The 21067-nt window shown below is 39.0% G+C and overlaps 1 protein-coding gene across 7 annotated transcripts in view; it reads right to left on the bottom strand.

Annotated features, from left to right (window-relative positions):
- The window catches only part of FOXN3 (forkhead box N3), a 300577-nt gene that overhangs the window by 35877 nt on the left and 243633 nt on the right, over positions 1–21067 (bottom strand). For 5 of the 7 annotated variants that reach the window (XM_034768119.1, XM_034768118.1, XM_034768120.1 and 2 more), the window contains one exon: positions 973–1038. The exons of 1 other annotated variant lie outside the window; for it this stretch is intronic. In XM_034768119.1, the coding sequence (XP_034624010.1) occupies positions 973–1038 (66 nt within the window). The remainder of the gene's footprint in view (positions 1–972; positions 1039–21067) is intronic. One more of the 7 variants, XM_034768122.1, reaches the window with a different exon arrangement.

The raw sequence follows: 21067 nt of genomic DNA, 5'->3' as shown, positions 1-21067 counted from the left end.
CAGTCCGATTTGGTCACATGAACTAAACCAATGTCAGGGAAGCTAGCCAGGCTTCATAATGGCTGTAGGTAAATTCTGATGAAGTGGGCTGTAGCCCACGAAAGCTTATGCTCAAATAAATTGGTTAGTCTCTAAGGTGCCACAAGTACTCCCGTTCTTTTCGCGGATACAGACTAACACAGCTGCTACTCTGAAATCTGTCTTTATATTTAAAGCTGTGAGTTGCTCGGTATTACTGCCTGTCATGCTGACCAATACTGTCTCATTGTTTCCTTGGACTCCCCCATCTCTATCTGTCGTCTTTAGTCTTATACTTAGATTGTAAGGCCTTTGGGGGGCAGGGACCATCTTTTTGTCCCATGTCTGTAAGGCACCTAACACAATGGGTTCCTAGCCTCAAACAATAAAAAATTATCACAATATCTGTGGGCCCAGCTGGAGAATGACAGGGACCTATGGGCAGGAAGCCAAAATTTGCCCCATTCCCTGGAGCCTGCCTAGGGCCCTGGCACTGCATATTACACAGGCAAAATGTGAAGTATGCGTGCAAGAAAGGATTTGAAATAGTGTCCAACTGACCAGAAAACATCCAGGTGGCCTCAATCACACACATGATGGAGTCAAATCAAAGCAAAATGAAAAGAAAAACTATGTATCCCTCTTCTCTTTCTCAACTTCTGGTTGTTACCCCAGGTCTTATCTCACTTGTCCCAGGTCACTAAATTATATGTATTTAATGAGTAACAATAATCTTATCTCTAACACAGAGATATAAAATTGTTATTCATGTAATAGTGGATATTATATTTCACAAAAAATAAATTATTATTTAGTGTAAAGTAGTGTCTATAAGGGACCTTATATTTCTTCATTAGATCCTCCTTTTTTTGTCTGGTATGCTGTATACTTATAAAAAGAGAATGTTAACTTTACATGTCTATGGTGCTATATGCTATAGAAATATCTACTCACAACCTGCTTGTATCTCAGGGGGAGTATTCAAAAGCATCATGGCAGTGGCAGCATCAATGTCAGGATCTGGAAAAATCAACCAATAAATACATTATTTACAACTGGGCTAATCTTGTTTTTACCCCCCGCTAGACCGAATCTCTGCATTGAAAAGGAATAAAGATTAAATTATCCAAAATTTTATTTTGGAAAATTCCAACATGTGATCAAACTTACACATGATTCCAAAACTACTGTTAAGTCAACTACACTGAAGTATATTTGTCACTGTATTGTATATGCTTGCGTGCACGGTGTGTTCTGTTATTCCTCTCAAGCTTGCTATTTAATTTCAGTGAGGAGTATTTAGTAGGGCTGTCGATGAATCGCAGTTAACTCACGCAGTTAATTCAAAAAAATTAATTGTGATTAAAAAAATATTTTGGATGTTTTTCTACATTTTTATATATATTGTATTCTGTGTTGTCATTGAAATAAAAGTGCATATTATTCTTGATTACAAATATTTTCACTGTGAAAGATAAACAAAAGAAATAGTATTTTTCAATTCACTGCATACAAGTACTGTAGTGCAATCTCTGTGTCGTGGAAGTGCAACTTACAAACGTAGATTTTTTTGGTTACGTAACTGCACTCAAAAACAAAACAGTGTAAAACTTCAGAGCATACAAGTCCACTCAGTCCTACTTCTTTGTCTTAGCGATTGGCTGAAAAATAAATTTGTTTACACTTATGGGAGATAATGCTGCCCTCTTCTTATTTACAAATGTCAACAGAAAGTGAGAACAGGCATTCGCATGGCACTTTTGTAGCCAGCATTGTAAGATTTTTACGTGCCAGATATACTAAACATTCATGTTTCAGCCACCATGCCAGAGGACATGCTTCCATGCTAATGACGCTCGTTAAAAGAATAATGTGTTAATTAAATTTCTGACTGAACTCCTTCAGGGAGAATTTTATGTCCCCTGTTCTGTTTTCCCACATTCTGCCATATATTTCATATTACAGCAATCTCGGATGATGACCCAGCACAGGTTGTTCATTTGAAGAACACTTTCACTGCAGATCTGACAAAATGCAAAGAAGGTACCAATGTGAGATTTGTAGATAGCTACAGCACTCACCCAAGGTTTAAGAATCTGAAGTGCCTTCCAAAATCTGAGAGGGACAAGGTGTGGAGCATGCTTTCAAAAGTCTTAAAAGAGCAATACTCCGATGAGAAAACTACAGAACTCGAACCAACAAAAAAGAAAATCAACCTTCTGCTGGTAGCATCTGACTCAGATAATGAAAATAAACATGCGTCGGTCCACACTGCTTTGGATTGTTATCGAGCAGAACTCGTCATCAGCATGAACATATGTCCACTAGAATGTTGCTTGAAGCATGAAGGGATGTATGAATCTTTAGCACATCTGACACGTAAATATCTTGTGACACCGGCTAAAACAGTGTCATGAGAATGCCTGTTCTCATTTTCAGGTGACATTATAAACAAGAAGTGGGTAGCATTATCTCCTGCAAATGTAAAGAAACTTGTTTGTCTGAGTGATTGGCTGAACAAGAAGAAAGACTGAATGGACTTGCAGCCTCTAAAGTTTTACATTGTTTTATTTTTGAATGAGTTATTTTCTGTACATAATTCTACATTTGTAAGCTCAACTTTCATGATAAAGAGATTGCATTACAGTACTTGTATTAGGTGAATTGAAAAATACTATTTCTTTTGTTTGTTTACAGTGCAGATACTTGTAATCAAAAATAAATATAAAGTGAGCACTGTACACTTTGTATTCTGTGTTGTACTTGAAATCAATATATTGGAAAATGTAGAAAACATCCAAAAATACTTAAATAAATGGTATTCTATTATTGTTGAACAGTGCAATTAATCGTGATTAATTTTTTTAATCGCAATTAATTTTTTAAATGGCTTGACAGCCCTAGTATTTAGGTTTCATTACTAATGCTCTGTGCAAGTAGAAGTCATTTCATGAGTTGTAGTCAATGTATTGGGATGAGCTACTAGCATAGTGGAGAGTGTCAAGAATACTTGCATGGAATCAGACACAAAGATGACATTCGGTCATTTTCATGTGTCAATAAGAATTTAAATTATTATTGTGAGAAAGTGTTGGAAGTAAAAACCTCTAAAATCAGGAACAACAAAAGCAGTGTTTCATTGAAAGTACCTAAGTGATTTGCGTTCGTACCTATTGTTACTTTTAATATAAGCAAAAATTGTTATTTGGCTGCCGTTATTCGTAAATCGGTTTCTGAATCCATCATGAGCCATCAGTTGACAGATGGCAAGTTATAGAGACAGAATAAAATATGATCCTTTTATAACTATATTCACTTGCTTCAGACGCAGCAGCGCGGCTGCTATGGAAATGGAGGTAGCCATGACAACAGTAAACAACCCAAGAGCGGCCACTGAATAAGCTGAAAAGAACATCTGCCCCAGCAAAGCGTCCCAGCTGCCCTGGGGCGAAACTTGCTAATCGTGCAGTGATGCTGTGTGACAGAGAAAGCCGCCTATGCGATGTCCAAATAAATGAAGTGTGCAATTGAAGCAGACATAAAAATGCACGCCCTTGCCGATTGCTGCCTCTGCATTGCTAAACTGAATGACTAATGAGCTCATTAACACACACACACACACACACACACACACACACACACACACACACACCTTGTCAGTATTTATATTAAATTACATACCAAAAAATTCAATTTACTGCTAATAGCTTCATGGTATTTTATTTTGGGTATTATGTTGGAAAATTACTTTTTACTGTTAAAAAATACATTTTTCATACTTCTGTGTGTGTTGTTCTATTTCCAGGGGAGTAATGTGATGTAGAAGAAAGTTCTACAAGCTATTAATAATACAAATGATGCAGAGTGTAAAAGATTTTAATGTCTAAGAAAAAAATAAATTAACTCCACCTACAGAGAAAAAGAGTTTGATTCCAGCTTGAGTATATCATATTGTATTGTAAATAGCTATAACAACTTCTTACATGACAATATTTAATATACAATTGCTGTAACAGTAAAGTCAACAAATGCAGAATCAGTTACAAAAAGTTTTTGCACCAGTTTGGTTCTCCCTGTGTTCTGACTTTCGCAGGTGCCAATGTATGGAAAGGCAGGTGCTGAACTTCAGATCACATCAGCATGTTGTACTGCCAAGGGTCACTCCTAGTACACGTCTCATAAGAGAGTTTACAAACTCACATTCATTATTAATTCTGAAAACAGGCCAAAGGCAGAGTTCTTCCCAAAAGTCAGCATTGACACTGAGCTGTTTGGAAATGGTGGTTTTAACTTTTGCACGTGACCCTTGGGTGGAACAGTGTGTTTAATACACCACATTTTACAGGATCGGGTTCATTTACTACTACAAATCTAATATTGTTTCCTTTAGCTTGACCAAAAAGGGAGAATGTCCAGAGGAGATTCATATTTAAAATAGAATGATCTTACCTGTGTTAAACACTAACTTAGAAAACAAAATTGAAATAATTGTAGTAGTTCGATGTACTTTGTTACTATTCATGTAGCCAGCTTTAGCCTTTGTTTATAGCGGATATCTATTTGATTTTACTTTCTGGTTTTCTTAATTTAGATGATATTCTGGTGTTTGGGTAAAAAAGACTGTGGGGGAAAATGATAATCTTTTCCAGAGAAATTAAAAACAAAAATACACCATGGAAACATTTACAAACAACCCCTATATTGTGGGTCTACATTGATGTGGCCAGCATATCTTGAAAGTTTTGTGTCTTAGGATTTGACAGTTCTACAAGAACAACTGTGGTTTTGTAATCACTTAGACACTAATCAGAACTGGTTACAAGAAACATGGTGTGTCCACACCTGCTATGCTGTCTAGCCATGTTTGTATCCTGCACTTTTGAAAAATCTGGGAAGTTATCCCATGCCTCAGCAGGGGACACAGTGCCCAGAAGACATGCACACAGGGTGGCATCAGCAACATAAGGGACATCATACTGAGCAGAGAAGTGGGACAAAGTTAGGGACTGGATGAACTGGGCAGAAGCCTCATCTGTACCATTAAAAAAAACAAAAAAGCATCAAAGACTTGTTACAAGAAGAAAACCACATGGCAGCCTAGGCCACAGGCACAGACAAGGGCAAAACACTGATAGGTGCCAATCATGGCACTACCTGGTTAGAAACAGGGTAAAAAGTTGGAGTACAGACAGCGCCATAATGCAAACTGAAAGTTGAAGGGCAAGTTCATGCAGTAATGTCAAAGGGACTCTAAGCGATGTAGTTGTCAAGCATTCGTGGTTCACAACATGGAGATTTTTTAGAAGGGGGGAGAACAGAATGGTAATCAGAAAAATGCCTTTATTCAGTGCTTTACCTTGACAATAAAAATCGAAGTTTAAAATGGGCACATTTTGATATCTCTTTAGTGCTAAAAAAGGAGAAACCAGAATAGGCAACCACAGACAACGAGGGAGATTCACAAGGTGGAAGCAGAAGAAATCCTTCCAAATGGAAAAGGACAGGGAGGAGAAGGACAGGATGGTGGGTGCTATAAAGAGCATGAGGAAGAAATCAAAATGACCTCAGAACCAAAGCCCTCAAAAAGGCAACAGGAAAAGCTATTGGCAAATAGATCAACAGTAGTTTGTTCTCTGAACATGTATTTGCAGGGTATGCACTCTAAGCCCCACACTACAATCCTAAATCTAAGGGTTGGCGCCTCATTCTTTGAAAGCCCTGCAAATGCTATCAAGAAGGTAGCTGAAAGCAGCGACACACCGTAAGCAGATACAGTAGAGCACATAATAGTCTGAAGGGACATAGCCTAAATGGGGGCAGAGGTGGTACATAATTTGGATGTACTATAGTTGTAATTCTGCTATTAAACTTTATCCAGCGCTGCATTCAAGAGTGAAGATTCCTTTGACAAGTCAAAGACAAAACACATAGGCGCACATACAAAATGAAGAGTTTTAAATCCATAACAGCAACTGTTTGCTGTACTTCAGACCCAGGCCCTAATTCTGCAAAGTGCTGAAGTATGTGCTTAACTCTAAACACTAAGTAGTTCCACTAAAGTTAACTATGTGCTTAAATGCTTTGTTGAATCAGGGCATTGGTTATTTTTTCAGCTATGTTTGTGGCTAAGGGTCACTTTAAAAACTATATTGTTTATATTAAAGATACATACAGATCGGAACATGTTCTGCACAGTAATACAGAATGGTCAAGTAATGAGCATGAAATATTTTGGCACAGAATTGGTCACAAAAAGCCAGAAAGCTGGAGGGTAATCCTCAGTGGTAGACTGTTTATTCAAGAAGTGACAAAAAATAATTAAAAACAAAAGGTGGCACCTGAGAAACCCCAATGTGCCAGCTGTCCATCTATTATGTTGTTCTGATCTTTGGTTTACAGTTTCACACTGAAGAAAAAACATTTTACCTTAAAATTATTGGTTTATTATTTGTAATACAGTTTTTTTATTTCAAATTTTTTGGCCATTGAATGAAAACAGTCCAGGTCTGCCAAAATGCTAGTTCTTCCCTCATCTTTAAAACATACTGTAAAAACTACAGTAACAAAATTAAAAAGGGACTATATTATTTCAAAATATAATTCCTAAGAAAATTATAGTAGATTTACTTCAATTACTATACAGTATATCATTTTCCATTTAATCATTCCAACACCCCACTGAATTTATTCCAAAATAAAGAAAATAGCAATTTAAGTATTTTAAGGAACTATGTCCTGAAATTTCTAGCTCAAATTCCAAGTGAGAGGCACTTAAATCCATAGTTAGACACCTAAAAACTCAGGTAGTTTATAATGAGATGTCTAAACACAGATTTATGTGCAGGCCTTTAGGCACCTCAGGCCTCAATCTTGCAAACTCTTATGCACATGAGTAAATTTATGCATTTGGGTAGCTTCACTGAAGTCAATGGGACTGTTCACATACATTTTTGCAAGATCAGGGCCTAAGTTTGAGAATTTGGGTCTTAGTTTTACTTTGGGTCAATTCAATAAAATGGATAAAGGCAGAGGTACTATTCAATTTCACTGCCAACCCATGTAAAAAGTGAAGTCAGTAGATATACTGCATCATCTGTTTACCATGATCATCACCGTAGTATTACATCAGACAAGAATATACAAGATTTCCTTTTAGTTTTTCTTTTAAAGGCTTTTTAAAGACTTTTTACTGTAACATTCAGCTGATCTTTGTGTTTCATTCACCTCTACTTTTCCTTTAGCCTTTTCCATTGCATTCTTCCATGCAAGATCCTATTATCTAAGCATGTTCTCTTGAGCTGTATCCAAAACATGCAATTCTAATGCTTTCATTGTCCATAGTATCAGGCATCACATTCCCCACCCCAACTCCCACCACTCCACGTATTTGCTCATCTTTAATCTTTCTTCTTGACTTTATCCATTTTCAGCAATGGTACACTGCAAAAACAACTACACTCTTTCCACGTTTTGTCCTTGGGCTCATTAAGTCAACAGGTCAACTCATAGTTTCTCTTTGCCTAATTAGTCTGTAAAGAGATGCGTCTTTCTCTTCTCACATGAAGACTGTTAAGCTTGGAAAATGAAAAGCAAAAGTCAAGGTAGATCAGAGATATACAAGATAATTAACAATGAATGAAGGCAAATCGAGTACTTTTATTTACCTTGTCCAGTGACAGAGAGAAGGACAGCTGATGAAATTAAAATGTACTAAGCACAAGCCAGAGAGAAGGAAATGCCTTCAGGCAACTAGAAATGGCCTATGAAACTCCTTGCTGCAGGATATTACTGAGCCTGACTCAGGAAACATTTAATAAGATTGAGTTGAACTTTGTTGAACTAAATGGAATTACTTGTGGGAGTGCTACTGAAAACTAGTAAGAGTTGCAGAATCAGGTTCTCAGTAAAAAGGATTAGACATCGTACATTTCAATAGCAACACATACAGTAAGTCTACAGGAGCTAGAATAAGAATCATGAAAGTCATCAATTCTTAATGCAGACTGCCAGAAGAGGTCAAAAAGAAGGTATTCATCCCATAGTATTTTATAGCTGGCCTAGTAACTATAGTGATTTTCCCCCTTCCTCCAAAGGATCCGGATTGAGACACTGCAGAATTAAGGTACCAACTAGATGGACCATTAAATTGTTTTGGTATGACAGTTCCTAGGTTCATTTGCCATGCTGCCAAATGAATGACTGCCAGTCTTTTCAGGGTGGTTTTTTAAAAGGCCATAATTAAATATGGAACATTGATAGCAGAAGTCTTTCTCCTACTCAACATCTGCATTATAAAACTATATTGTCATTGAACTAACATATAATTAACCTGTAACATTCTGTAACATCATTTTATTATTGAACTAAATCATAAACAGTCACAAAAATTACTATCTAAAACAATTATTGCTCTTTCTTCTACCGTTCTCTTTTTGCTAATATAACAGTAGACTTTGCACAAGTCCAGATTCATGAAAGCAGCTTGAAACAGAAAGCATATCATAACTTTTGATCTCAACTGTAAAGAGTAACGTTAGTTAACTGTAAAAAGTATAGATACATACTGTAGTCAAAGCAGGATAAAATCTTTAGAGAAAGTCTGAAAAGATGGCAGATCTACATTTTATACACAATCAGAGGGGATGATAATAAAATCTATGATTGATGTCACATTTCTTGCTTTTCCTGTCTGAGTATTGCTGAATGTTTTTCCTTCAATGTTTAAGAGAGAGAATAAATTCACCTTTGTAAGCAGTACCAGTACGATCTTGTCTGCCCTCCATCCCATCTGTACAGTACTAGGCACGAAGTATAGGATGTAGAAAACAGTGGTTAACTTATGTAAGGACATGACAAAAAAGGAAAATTTATGGGTAAAGATTTTCTATTCTGTCATGCACTCATCTACATTTTAGTCAAGGACCACAGTAGGCTTCTTGATTCTGCATGATCTTACATAGCAGAATTTGGAATTTTGTGGCTTTAACAAAACGGCCTTGCAAGTTAGAACTTGTTTTTTTAAATGTTGAGTTTCCCTTCTCCCCTCTTAATCCAACTGGTATAATCAAGGACATCAACACTTTTTCTAGCAGATCTTCACTTCAGCACAGGTCCTTTTTTCTCTCTGCTGCTGGTCATAATCATTTTAACATAACAAACCAGGATTACAGCAAGATGAAATCCACCTCAGTGCACAGAAGGCCTATACACCACTTACACTTTATCTTCCTAAGGGGAAAAAACCCTGCACTGAGGACAACACTTGCCTTTTTATGACTCTAAAATCAGATCTTGAGGGGGCCTCAGCACAGGGATGAATCCTTAGGGTATGTCTCTACTGTAGATTCTGCCCAAGCTTGCCTCGCACTGGAGGAGTATCCCCACCCATGTTAGAAAGTAGAGGGGAAGAAAATATAGCCCAGGTGGAGTTGCGGGAAGGCACTGGAGGACTATCAGCATCTAAGCTCCATTAGCTTATGTCCTCACTGCAAACAAGGGAAGCTGTCAGCAAAGCCAGGCTCAAGTCTACACCCTCAACTGTGTATGCTAGCCTGGGCTTGAAGTACCCTCACTCCCAGGTGAGAATGGCTTTCTTATGTGGCTATCTGGGTGAGAACCTGGGCTAAGTCTGTAGTGAAGAGTCTACGCTGCAAAAAAAACACAACAACCCATGGACAGTCTCAGAGCCTGGGTCAACTGACTTGGGCTTTAGGGCTAGAAACAGCAGTGTAGACATTCCTGCTCAGTCTAAAGTCTGGGCTCTGTAACCCAGCAAGGGGGCAGGTCTCGGAGACCAGACTCCAGACTGAGAAGGAGTGTCCACACTGCTATTTTTAGCCCCGCAAGCCTGAGTCAGTTGACCCAGACTCTGAGACTCAGTGCTGTGGTTTTTTCTTTGCAGTGTACACACATCCTCAGAGAATAGGCCCCTTTTCCTGTTTATATGTTACATCAGCCCAAATAAACTCTTCAATATTAAGAAAGACTGGTGTAAAGAAATTCACACCCAGCACTATTCACTTCACTTGTTCCTAAATTAGAAGATTAAAACCCAGCTAATTAATATAAACAGATCAATTTCAGACTAGACTATACAAGCTACCAGGTTTGGCGATTTGTTGAAAATCAAAAGAAAAAAACAAAAACTTAACCTAGTTAGGGCAATACTGTGGGTCTCTCATGAATTCTTTGAAAGTGTATCCTCTGCTTGGAGACCAAAAGGATCAGATACAAAGTTCTCAGAACAGAAACCCAAAGAGATTAAAGCACATTTTCCACTAGAACACTTGAGAATCCTTATTTTGTATGGGGGCATGCCAACCCGAATCTATACATACAGACGCTAAAGACCATACATAGTTCTTGGGAAGACTGTTGAGCATTCTCCACAGGGAGCAATGTTGAATGCTGCTGGGATGAGCAGCTTTTCTACTCCTTTGAAGCGTATTAATGGAGGAGGGCAGACAATCCTAGCAACAGTTACATTGTATGACTGAACTATGTTTGGGACCAGGTTTTAATGCTTAACCTTTTCACTCTTTCTGGGATAATCCTTTCTCTAAAATTCTTTGAATTTAAAGAGAAAAAAAAAAAGGAAAATCTAGCATCTGGTATTTTTTGACCTCTTTTGTAGCTCTCCAACAAAAGTGTTTTTATCCAGAAATACAAACTGATCCTGAGTCAATGTGCAGGAGAGCATTTTCTTTTTAAAGGGTTAATACTCAACATTTTTCTTTATATTAAAACAAGGAATTTTAGCTAGGTCCTTTCAGGGCTTTTAATTACAGTTGTAGACTGGCTGTTATATTCATTTAGTCAATTTCCAATCTTAGTCATTCATATTTTGGGTACATATTGGCCCTGTTTTAGTGAAGGCTCCTGCTAACACTCACATATCTGCCTAATCACTGAAACAACCCACAAGAATGAAGTTTACCATTGTAGGATTGGAGCCTTTACTTGTGTTAAACACTGTAACAATATCATTTTTGTTAGGATCCAATGGGCATGCAGTTTATTTAGAACAATGTTTAGGCATTCCAGCACCAGAGTTTAATAAGTACTGAAAATCATCCTGTTACTTGACAAACAATTTTTTTTTTAATCTCATATTTAGTAGACACTAGTTTTTTTGCACACTTTCACTTGCTCTTTTTTGCTCCATTATTGGACCATAACATGTATTTTCACTTTTTTCCCCCCTTTGGATTTTCTTTGATTCTGTTGTATTTGTTTCCTTGATTTTATAGTTACAGGGCTCTTCCCGGTAAACAGATTGGGGACTTTCCTAGTTGTTGCATTGCATTCTGCATTGTATCAAACCTGTAAGTTATAGACAGGCCTCATGACACATAGGAAATTTGAAATTACTTTAGAAAATAATGGAAAAAGTGTGAATAGAGCCCAGAAGTTGTTCCAAAATACTGCAAGAGGGCACACTTCACATTGAATAAGAATGCTACAGAGTTCGAGGTTACAACTTTACAGCTCAATAGCATTCACAGATCATTAAATAATCATGATGATTCTACTGCGCTATAATCTGGCCACTAGTGAGGGAAAGGTAACATGAGCCCGGACAAGGCTTTTTTAAAAAATTAAATGAAAACATTGACAGGGGAAAGATACGGATTCCTTCTACCACAGATTTACTGTGACTCAGTCTCAGTTTACCAATATGTAATAATGGGGATACTACTCACCTATCTAATAGGGAGAACACAAGGATAAATTGTTTGTAAAGCACTTGGAGATCCTTGGATGAGAAGTGCAAAGAATTAGTACTCCACAGGAATAGCTGAATTAACTATTCCTTTTCCCTACAGAATGAATTAAAATAGCAATGCAAACCAAATCAAAACAACCACAGTCATCTGTGTTGCTGAATAGTCAAAACACCTCAGTAGGGACTTGATCCTGATGGTGCTGAGCACACTGGTCCATGATCTAACACATAATTATGTACACACACTTTGAACACAAGTAGTCCCATGGATCAGGGCCAGTGTGCTTAGCAGTTGCAAGATCAACCCGAGATTAGAGCTGCCTTACAAAATTTTAACAGCTCGGGATGAGGTGTTGACAGCTGAATAAATCTTCTGCACTTTCATTATCAATCATAACAGAGTGGGCAAATGGGTTTTGTGCCTGGGCTGGTAAAATTTCCTCAAGAATTTCATAAGAAACTACTGTTAATGTACCATACTTTTTTTTTTCCTTCTTCATTTTCAGTTCTTGATGTAGCCTACAATTTCCAATGCAGACACCTCCCTGAACTTACAGTGCTGGGGAACACCAATAACTCCTCCAAGGTCTGCTGGATCAGGGGAATAGTTAAGGGCAAGGGGAGTGTGTTTTGTATAGTTTCTATTCAGTCATTTAAAAAACCCTTCCCTACTCAACATTGTTATTTTTATACCCAAATAGGAGCATATGTGGGGGTAGGAGGGAAGATTATTATTTCAACATCCAACAGCCCCTAGTGAGGCCAACTTTTTTTTTTTTTTTAAACAGAGGCAGTTGTGAGATTGTGTCAGTTATAGCACACAACCCACCCATTTCATCTTTTAAAAAGTTGCTCTTGACATATATAGGGAAAGAGTCCATATTAATTCTACTGGTTCCTGGAGAATAGTAAAACAAGAAGTTCATTTAAAATGTAATTTGCTATCTTCATCTGTGTGTTACAGAGCAAACAGTAAAGTTAATGCTTGTCTATGGAAACAAATCTAAATATCTGGCAATCATATTGATAAGAATAAGAGCACAAAATGAAGAGAATGCATTAACCTCGTGAACACTAATTTTTAATGATCACCTATTTATTCTCTAGGGAGAATCAAATAGACTTGCTAATGACTACTACACAATGGCGCTCTTGACTGATCTCATGTCCTTTCATGGCTAGAAAATGAAAAGTTTCTAGGTACCTAAGCATCCAGTGAAAGCATATTTCTATTCCTACTCTTCATAGTCCTGCTATGTTTCTTTGTGTGTCCAGTAGGGGGTAGAAAATCTCAAAGTATAATGAGGACTATGGACCTCAAAAATATTTTAAAGGAGAAAACTTCTGTTTATTCTTCAATTTAGACCCATCACTTATAAGTAAACTTACTCCAACTATACACTAGAAAGTGGAACTGCAAGATACACAGATCTGTTTCTCAAGGACATTACTTACTGCCCCCCTTTATTGCTTCATAAACATTTTCTTTGGTACAACAAACATGCTAACAGAACATTTTATATTCTCTCCATAAAATATACTGCATATTATTGTAAAAAGTACTAATGTTTTCTCTCATTAGTAAGAGACCTTTCAATTACAAATATATTTCTATTTTACACATAATTGCAAGTGAAATTCCAGTATGAAATACCAACCTGGTATTTATAGCAATCCTCAGTCTCACAAAATAAGTGTTAAATTTCATATGAAAAGCACTCTGATATTACAGTGATGGGCAGCAGTATAAAACCTATCGATAGCTAGATAGATGATCTTCTGGACTATCTAAAAAAAGTTTTTCTAACAGGATGTATCCCAGTGCATCTCAATGTGCGATAAGTATTTAGTATTACAAATCAGTGTCGTTTGGCTACTATTAGAGGTGAGCCTGAACAAAAACATCTGCTTCAAACACTGAATTTTGGGAAAGTGTGAAATCATATTTAAACTTCAGTTTAAACCTGAGCTACAATTACCTTTATTCTAGTTGTGTAGATACAAATTCAGAAGTGTAATATTGTTTTCTTTTTATTTATGTATGTTAAATCGAGAAATAGGTTTTGCATTCCAGGAAGATTCCAGATTACAGTAGTGGGGACTGTGCTGTTTGCACCTACAAAGCAGGTACAGCCGTGGCAGTAACAGTGCAGGATACCCTATCCTACCCCAATCATCTGCATCAAACCTGACCTGGCCCTCTAAGATGAAAGGATAAATCAGTTTCCCTAAGTCATTCAGTCATGGGACCTCTCTGCTGAGACTGCCAACCAGGGTGCCAACTAGTGGTAATTGTGGTAACTGTCATTTTCTCTATCTAGTTACCGCTATGGCCCCATCCCCATGATATCAGAGCGCCTCTCATATATTTAAAAATAGAAATCTCTCTTCATTCCCAACTGTAGATTAAAGAGATTGTGTGCGTGTGAGACACAAACTTACTGGAGGGAAAGCCAAGGCAGGGCGATTAATTCTGCAGTTAGTTCTGAATGCAGAGAGGTCTATGGTTAACTCTCACTCTCTTGTGGGAGTGAGTTCCATAGGCTGGATTCAGCGCCTATAAAAAGTTCCATCTCCCATGTGCCTCCTGTTGGTCAACTGTTTCATGGTTCCAGTGAAACGTAGCTGCTGTGGGAGATCATAGTTGCAGAGGAAGACGCAATCTCTCCTGTAACTAGAGCTCTCCTGGAGAACTTTGATTATCACAACAAAGGTCTTGACTTGAACTCAGAGTGGGAGGGCTTGGTACCTGTATTGCTAAATGGTCAGGATGCTGAACTTTTACCAGAGCTTTTTCAGGGCAGTAACTCCATTCTTACATATAACTAGGTTGAATAATCAAGGCTGGAAGTCACATAAATGTAGATCATTGTGATTGGTCTCAAACCAATCCTCCTCCCTGAAGATGACAGTTGGAATTTTTTGCTGCCATAGCAATATGGGCATCCAACACCCGCAAGAAATTCAAAAACACCGCAAGGCTGTGGGCAGAATTATCAGAGGGCTATCCAGCAGGAGAGGTCTTTGCAACACTTCTTTCTTCCTAGCAGCTTCATTTTTGTTACATAGATGTTCAAGGAACCTGGATTTGTCATCCGAGACTAAAACACTGGTCCATCGAGTCCAGCATTTTGGTTCCCATAATGGCTAGCACTCTATATCTTCAACACGGAGTCAGATAACTCCCTACACCAGAAACACGTCTAGTGCAGTGTTGTAACTAGAGAAAATTCCTCCCTGACCCCTGCATGTGCTTAGCTTATGATCCAAGTCAGAGTCGATAAATCTTATCTGAATTTGTGTAACTACATGTGCTATTAATAGACATAAAATTGTTGAGTCCTTTTTAGATGCAACTAGAGTATTTGACTCTATGATCACCTGGGGAAGTACATTCCACAGATTGACAATACAGTTTTTCTTTTAGATCTTCTAAATTAAATCAGCACTTACTTTCAGTAAGTGACCTTTCCCCTCCTCACAGAACAGGGTGGAAGGGAAGAACCACTAACTAAGAAGGATGGGCTTGTGGATAGAATATCGCATTAGGGCTCAAGAGACCTGGGTTGAATTACAGGTTCAGCCACAGACTTCTTGAGTAGCTGTGGATGAGTCATTGAATCCACTCTGAGCCTCATCTGGTCCTGATCTGTAAAATGGAAATAAACATTTCCCTACCTCACAGGGGTGTTGTGATGCTAAAGCCCATTAATAATTGTGAGATGCTCAGATACTATGGTATGGTGATAAGTACACAAAGAATTGCTTCTAAGTATATTCTACTTAGTCTTAAGTAATTATTATATATCTCCACCTTCCTTTCTTTCCAGGCTAGATTTTTGCCATCTCTTGTTATGTAAATCCCACCATCTGTCTATCTTATATGGCACCCATTACCACAGTATCTGAGTGCCTCACAGTCTCTAACATATTTATCCTCACAACAACCCTGCAAAGTAGAGCAGAGCTACTATCCCCATTTTATAGATGAGATACTGAGGCTCAGAAGGGTTAAGTGACTTATCCAAGAAAGTCTGTGGTGGAGCAGGAACTTGCACCCAAATTCCCAAGCGGCCTGCCTTGTGCCCTGACCACTGAATGATCTTCCTCTCTAATTATCCTGACTTCTAAACTCTCCTTTATCTGGACCTCTTCAATCTTAGCTATAAAATTTCTTTAGGCGAGGCAAGCAAAATTGGACACAATTCACCCACGGAGAGCATACATGCCATTGTTCATTAGAGCAATGTCCTACCTTCTCAGTGGGCCAAATTCTTAACCCAAATTTCACCTCCTTTGTGCCACCTGAACTACACCTAATCAGCTCCCTGATGTCTTCTTCACCCTGTTCTGAGTTTCTTGGTATGTGAGAAAAATCTAGCCTATCATTTTCAGAACTGGGACTGCACCAAAAAGCTAACTTCTCACAGCTCAGGTCATATGCCCACCATTAGCTGATATGATCAGGAAGAAACAGGTTATGATAAGTAGACTTTGGTCTATCCGGGCTCATAGTTTATATGGAATAGAATATTGAGTATGTAGCTTTAAAAGCAGACAGTTGGTTTTAGGCTGACCATGGACCCCTGTAGGCATAGGCAAGGTCTGCAGTTCTCTGGCCTTCATTCAACCCCCCTGAATGGCCCAAGTCTTCTTGTGCTCCTTCCCATTCTCCCTAGTGCCCACCCTGCCAAACCCTATGATGCATCTACATAAGGCCCAGGCACAATCGGGCCAAAGTAATTTCTCACGTACTGAGACTGTGGTTGGGAGTTGGCAAGTGAAACATTACCTTTTAATTTCTGAGAAAAAAACCCACTGTCACTATGCTAACTGAAATCCAGGTGGTAGCAACCACAAACTGGGCACAATAGGAACGTAGGGCTTTATTTTTTACCAACAGGTTCAACGGGTCTTGAATTTCAGGCCACTTAAAACTTTGTGGTACATAAAAGCAAACACTGCATATATCCTTCCCACTGCTGATTTTAGCCCTTTCATGCTTCTTCACTGTATCTACAGCTGTTTTCTTCTTTTATTCTGATTCTGTAAGAAAGCGTTTTGCTCTCCATACTTTCTTACAAGCCCATCCCCAGAGTAGCTAAAAGGAACAGTCATCTTCCTTCCAACCATAATACTTAAGTACTCAGTGAACACTCCATAATACTATTACTCTGCACTTCTTGATGAAAGATACTCTAGAGGACCTCAAATGAGCTAGTGAAGCTACAAAACAGTCATCTAGGCATTAGCTTCATTTTACAGATGGGGAAAATGAGGCAGAGGTTCAGTGACTTGCCCAGGGTCACATAAGTGAATGCCATACTCAACAATGAAACACACCACTCCTGAATGGAGCCGGGCAAATTTTTTCCAGATGAATATTTTATTCCCCCCCCCCCAAAAAGCTGTTTCAGTCAATCCAAAATTATTTGTGAATGTGTGTCAAATTCACAAATAGTTTTGAACAGAACAAAACAATTCCCTCCCTTCCTCCCCACTGTGGCTAGATTTGAAGGGGGAGAGGGAGTAGTAATGACCTTGTAACCTTTATCCCAGTGGCCAGGGCACTCACCCTGGATCTCAGAGAGCCAGGTTCAATTCTGCCCTCTGCCTGATGCTGAGCAAGGATTTCAGCAGGGGTCTCTAACCCCCCAGAAGCATGCGCTAACTACCAAGTTACGGGTACACTGGGATGGGTCTCTCCCAATCACTCTTGATGAAGCAGTTTTCCTTTCTATACATTAAATATTCTTTGGAGCAGGAACTTACCAGTTTGGGTTCCCACATCCCAGGTGGGCACCAGAACCACCAGACTACAGAATGATTCTCTCTCTCTCTCTGGCCCAATAGCTATTTAAGTGTTTATACACAGTGGAACAGCTTCAACAGGACAGACTGAGGGGAACTGAACCTAGAATACTCTATAGCTCGGCAGTTAGAGAAAACTCTCTGGAGAGGTTGCAGACCCAAGTTCAAATCCCTGCTCCACACCAGGCAGTTAAGTTTCCTCTAAGCTGTGTGGCCGGGCAGAAGCCTATTAAGCGCAACGCAGGCGCTCATGGCGGTGGCAGGGAGAGATGCCTCTTCCCCAACCCAGACCTGCTGTGGCCGGGGGGGAGAGGTGCCTATCCTGTGGCCCCAGCCCCGTAACTGCCGCAGCAAGGAGAAGCGCCTCTCCCCTGCCCCAGCCCAGGTACTGCTGCAGGGAGAGAGAGCTTGGGGGTGGGGCCCTCTCTCCCCACTGTAGCCCCGGGGCAGTCATCCCCAGCTCCGCCCCCCAGCCAGAGCCCTCACTCTCCCCAGCCCCCAACCATCTGCCCCAGCCCTGAGCCCCCTCCCACCCTGCCACACATCACCTCTATACTAGTCCACATAACAAAATTTATTCTGCACACGCGTGGGAAAAATTAGAGGGAACACTGTCAGGCAGAGGGGGAAACTGAATCCAAGCCTCTCACATCCTAGGTGAGTGCCTTAGCCAAGCTTAAGGTGGCCACCAGCACCATCTCCCCACCACTGTGTGAATCTAGCCCTTTAAAAATGCCTGGAAGCAAAAACATTTTGTTCAACTGAAAAAGGACTTCTGATTTGTCAAAAATTTTCAGAATTTTGGATTCAGTTTGGCCCAAACCATTTCCCCACACCCCCCTCCATTTATCAGAACTACAGGCCAACCAAAAAAATCAACAATTTGTCCAGCTCTACTCCTGACACCCAGTTCTGTGCTATAAGCCACAAGACATTGCCTCTCTGGAGAACCCTAATGATCTCCCAATGTCAATTACTCTCTTCCAACTACATGTAATAAATAACCAAAGTTAATTGCAAATATTTTCAAGTCTGCGACACATGGATATAGTTATTTTAATGCAACATTTGCACAGCTGAACATTGATTTTAGCTCAGAAAGAAGAATTTTAACAAGCACTGGACAATTTACGTTTGTTTTTGACTATATAACAAGTTATTTTGATTAGAACATTCAGAGCTTGAATGAATTCCACACAAACAGAAAAGCATGCATGCATGTAAAACCTTGAAATAGTAAGAGTCATGCAAAATTATAGTTTAGATGAAATAATAATTACTTATAACTGGCACTTTATTACTAACAAAGGCTCTACTTTGCTACCGTACCAATTTCTTTTTAATGTAACAAAAATTAATGGTATAATCTGAATATAGCACATTAAGAAAATGTTATTTTCATCTCTGTGGCATCTGCCTGTGAAAATGAGTATGAATCACATTGATGTGGTATCAATGGACTAGAGGCCTATGACACTATGCCTGATACTATCAGCCTCTCCCAGAAGTTGGCTCAAGAGCCCTTAACTTTTTAATTTTGTAAATAACTAATTTTCAGATACTTTACAACCTAGCAGAGGACACCTAAGAAAAACAGTCCCTAGTCTAAACTTTGTTTTAAATAATGCACAATACAGAAAGAACCGGCTGTACTGTGCATCAGTGTATACGTGGCTATTTCTCATTTGTCAGTTTACACTAACACAGGGGTAGGCAACCTATGGCACTCTGTGCCAAAGGCGGCACGTGAGCTGATTTTCAGTGGCACTCACACTGCCCGGGTCCTGGCCACTGGTCTGGGGGGCTCTGCATTTTTATTTAATTTTAAATTAAGCTTCTTAAACATTTAAAAAACCTTATTTACTTTACATACAACAATAGTTTAGTTATATATTATAGACTTATAGAAAGAGGCCTTCTAAAAACGTTAAAATGTATTACTGGCACGCGAAACCTTAAATTGGAGTGAAAAAATGAAGACTTGGCACACCACTTCTGAAAGGTTGCCGACCCCTGCACTAACATAACTGTAAACCACAGAATAAATATTAACAAATTTATTTGGGCATAAGCTTTCGTGGGCTAAAACCCACTTCATCAGATGCAAATGAATGGTTCTAGCCCACAAAAGCTTATGTCCAAATAAATTTGTTAGTCTCTAAGGTGCCACAAGGATTCCTTGTTGTTTTTGCTGATACAGACTAACACGGCTACCCCTCTGAAACCTGTCAGAATAAATATTATGATTTGCTACTGCATTTGAGCTCTGTTTCTGAAACATGCACTACATTTAATTATTGTTTTGCTAGAGCATGCCCACACAAATGAGCTGTGCATGCATGAATAGATGGAGTCTCTGGAGTGAGAGCATGAAAGGGGTTAAAAAAAATGAGGACACTTATGTCAGCCCCTCCTTCTTGTCCCCTGTATTTCATCACACTGAAAGGGTTTAAAAGTAAAAAATTCCTTCCACATCATATAATCCTGGCATCTGCTGTGCAGCAGATCAAGCTTACTCGTTTTGCTCTGTGTTATTCCCAAAAGAAACTGTACAGATTGGGACCAAGAATTCCATTTTCCATTTCTTGAAGGTTCTGAATACCTGTTTTTCCTATTTAGGCACATCAGACAAAGCAGCATAAACAGCTAGTAAATAGGAAGTGACCTTTTCTGTATAAGTGCAATTCTGATTATGTTACACAAGAAATGTAATTTCCTGAGGCTTTTTACTACCTTACTTTATGATATATGTGATATGATATCAATCCACCAACTTGATTTTCCTGACCCTTTATTTAGCGGGTCTCAACTCACCCATGACATTATTTACTTCAAATATGAAACCATTACTGAGATTAAGCCACAGCAGGAATTCACTCATAGTGAATGAGTAGGTCATTGTGGTCATGTTTATTATTTAACAGTTGGAATAATTCATATCACAGCAACAATTCCCTGTGACTCCATTTATCACTTTCAAAACAAAGTACCTCAAACTTGGGGCGGTGGTGGGGAGATGCACACATCCAGTCCGTCTAGAATCTCTTTCTATTAAGCACTGAGCCAATAGTCATTGATGACACTGCAGTACAATTCCTGGGAGCATTCACTGTTAGAGGGTCCACAGCTTGAATGGAGATAGTTGAAATCTGATCACTTGTGCCCATCTACCCAGGCAGGGGGTATGGCCCTGTGGGATTCATACCTGGTCTACACTTAAAAGTTTTTGGGTGTAGCTACCTATGGTGGTTAGGAGCATGGGGGCAGGGAGAGGTGAAAAATCAGACCCCTAAGCAACACAGCCATGCTGGCAAATGCCTTAGTGTAGATGTGATTATATAGGCAAGAAAGTCCTTTTGCTAGTAGAGCTTATTTCATTTGGGGAACTGATGTAGACTATATGGCAAAAGAACTTTTGTTGGTATAAACTGCTTGTGCTCTGGGGATTTGCCACTATAGCTACACCAGGAGACAAGGCCTTCGTAGTGCAGACTAAGTCTCAGGAGATATGGG

This window comes from Trachemys scripta, chromosome 4 (genome assembly GCF_013100865.1).
Source record: "Trachemys scripta elegans isolate TJP31775 chromosome 4, CAS_Tse_1.0, whole genome shotgun sequence".
Lineage (NCBI taxonomy): Eukaryota > Metazoa > Chordata > Testudines > Emydidae > Trachemys > Trachemys scripta.
The sequence above is the reverse complement of the archived record's forward strand: the minus strand, read 5'-3'. Positions and strand labels throughout refer to the sequence as shown.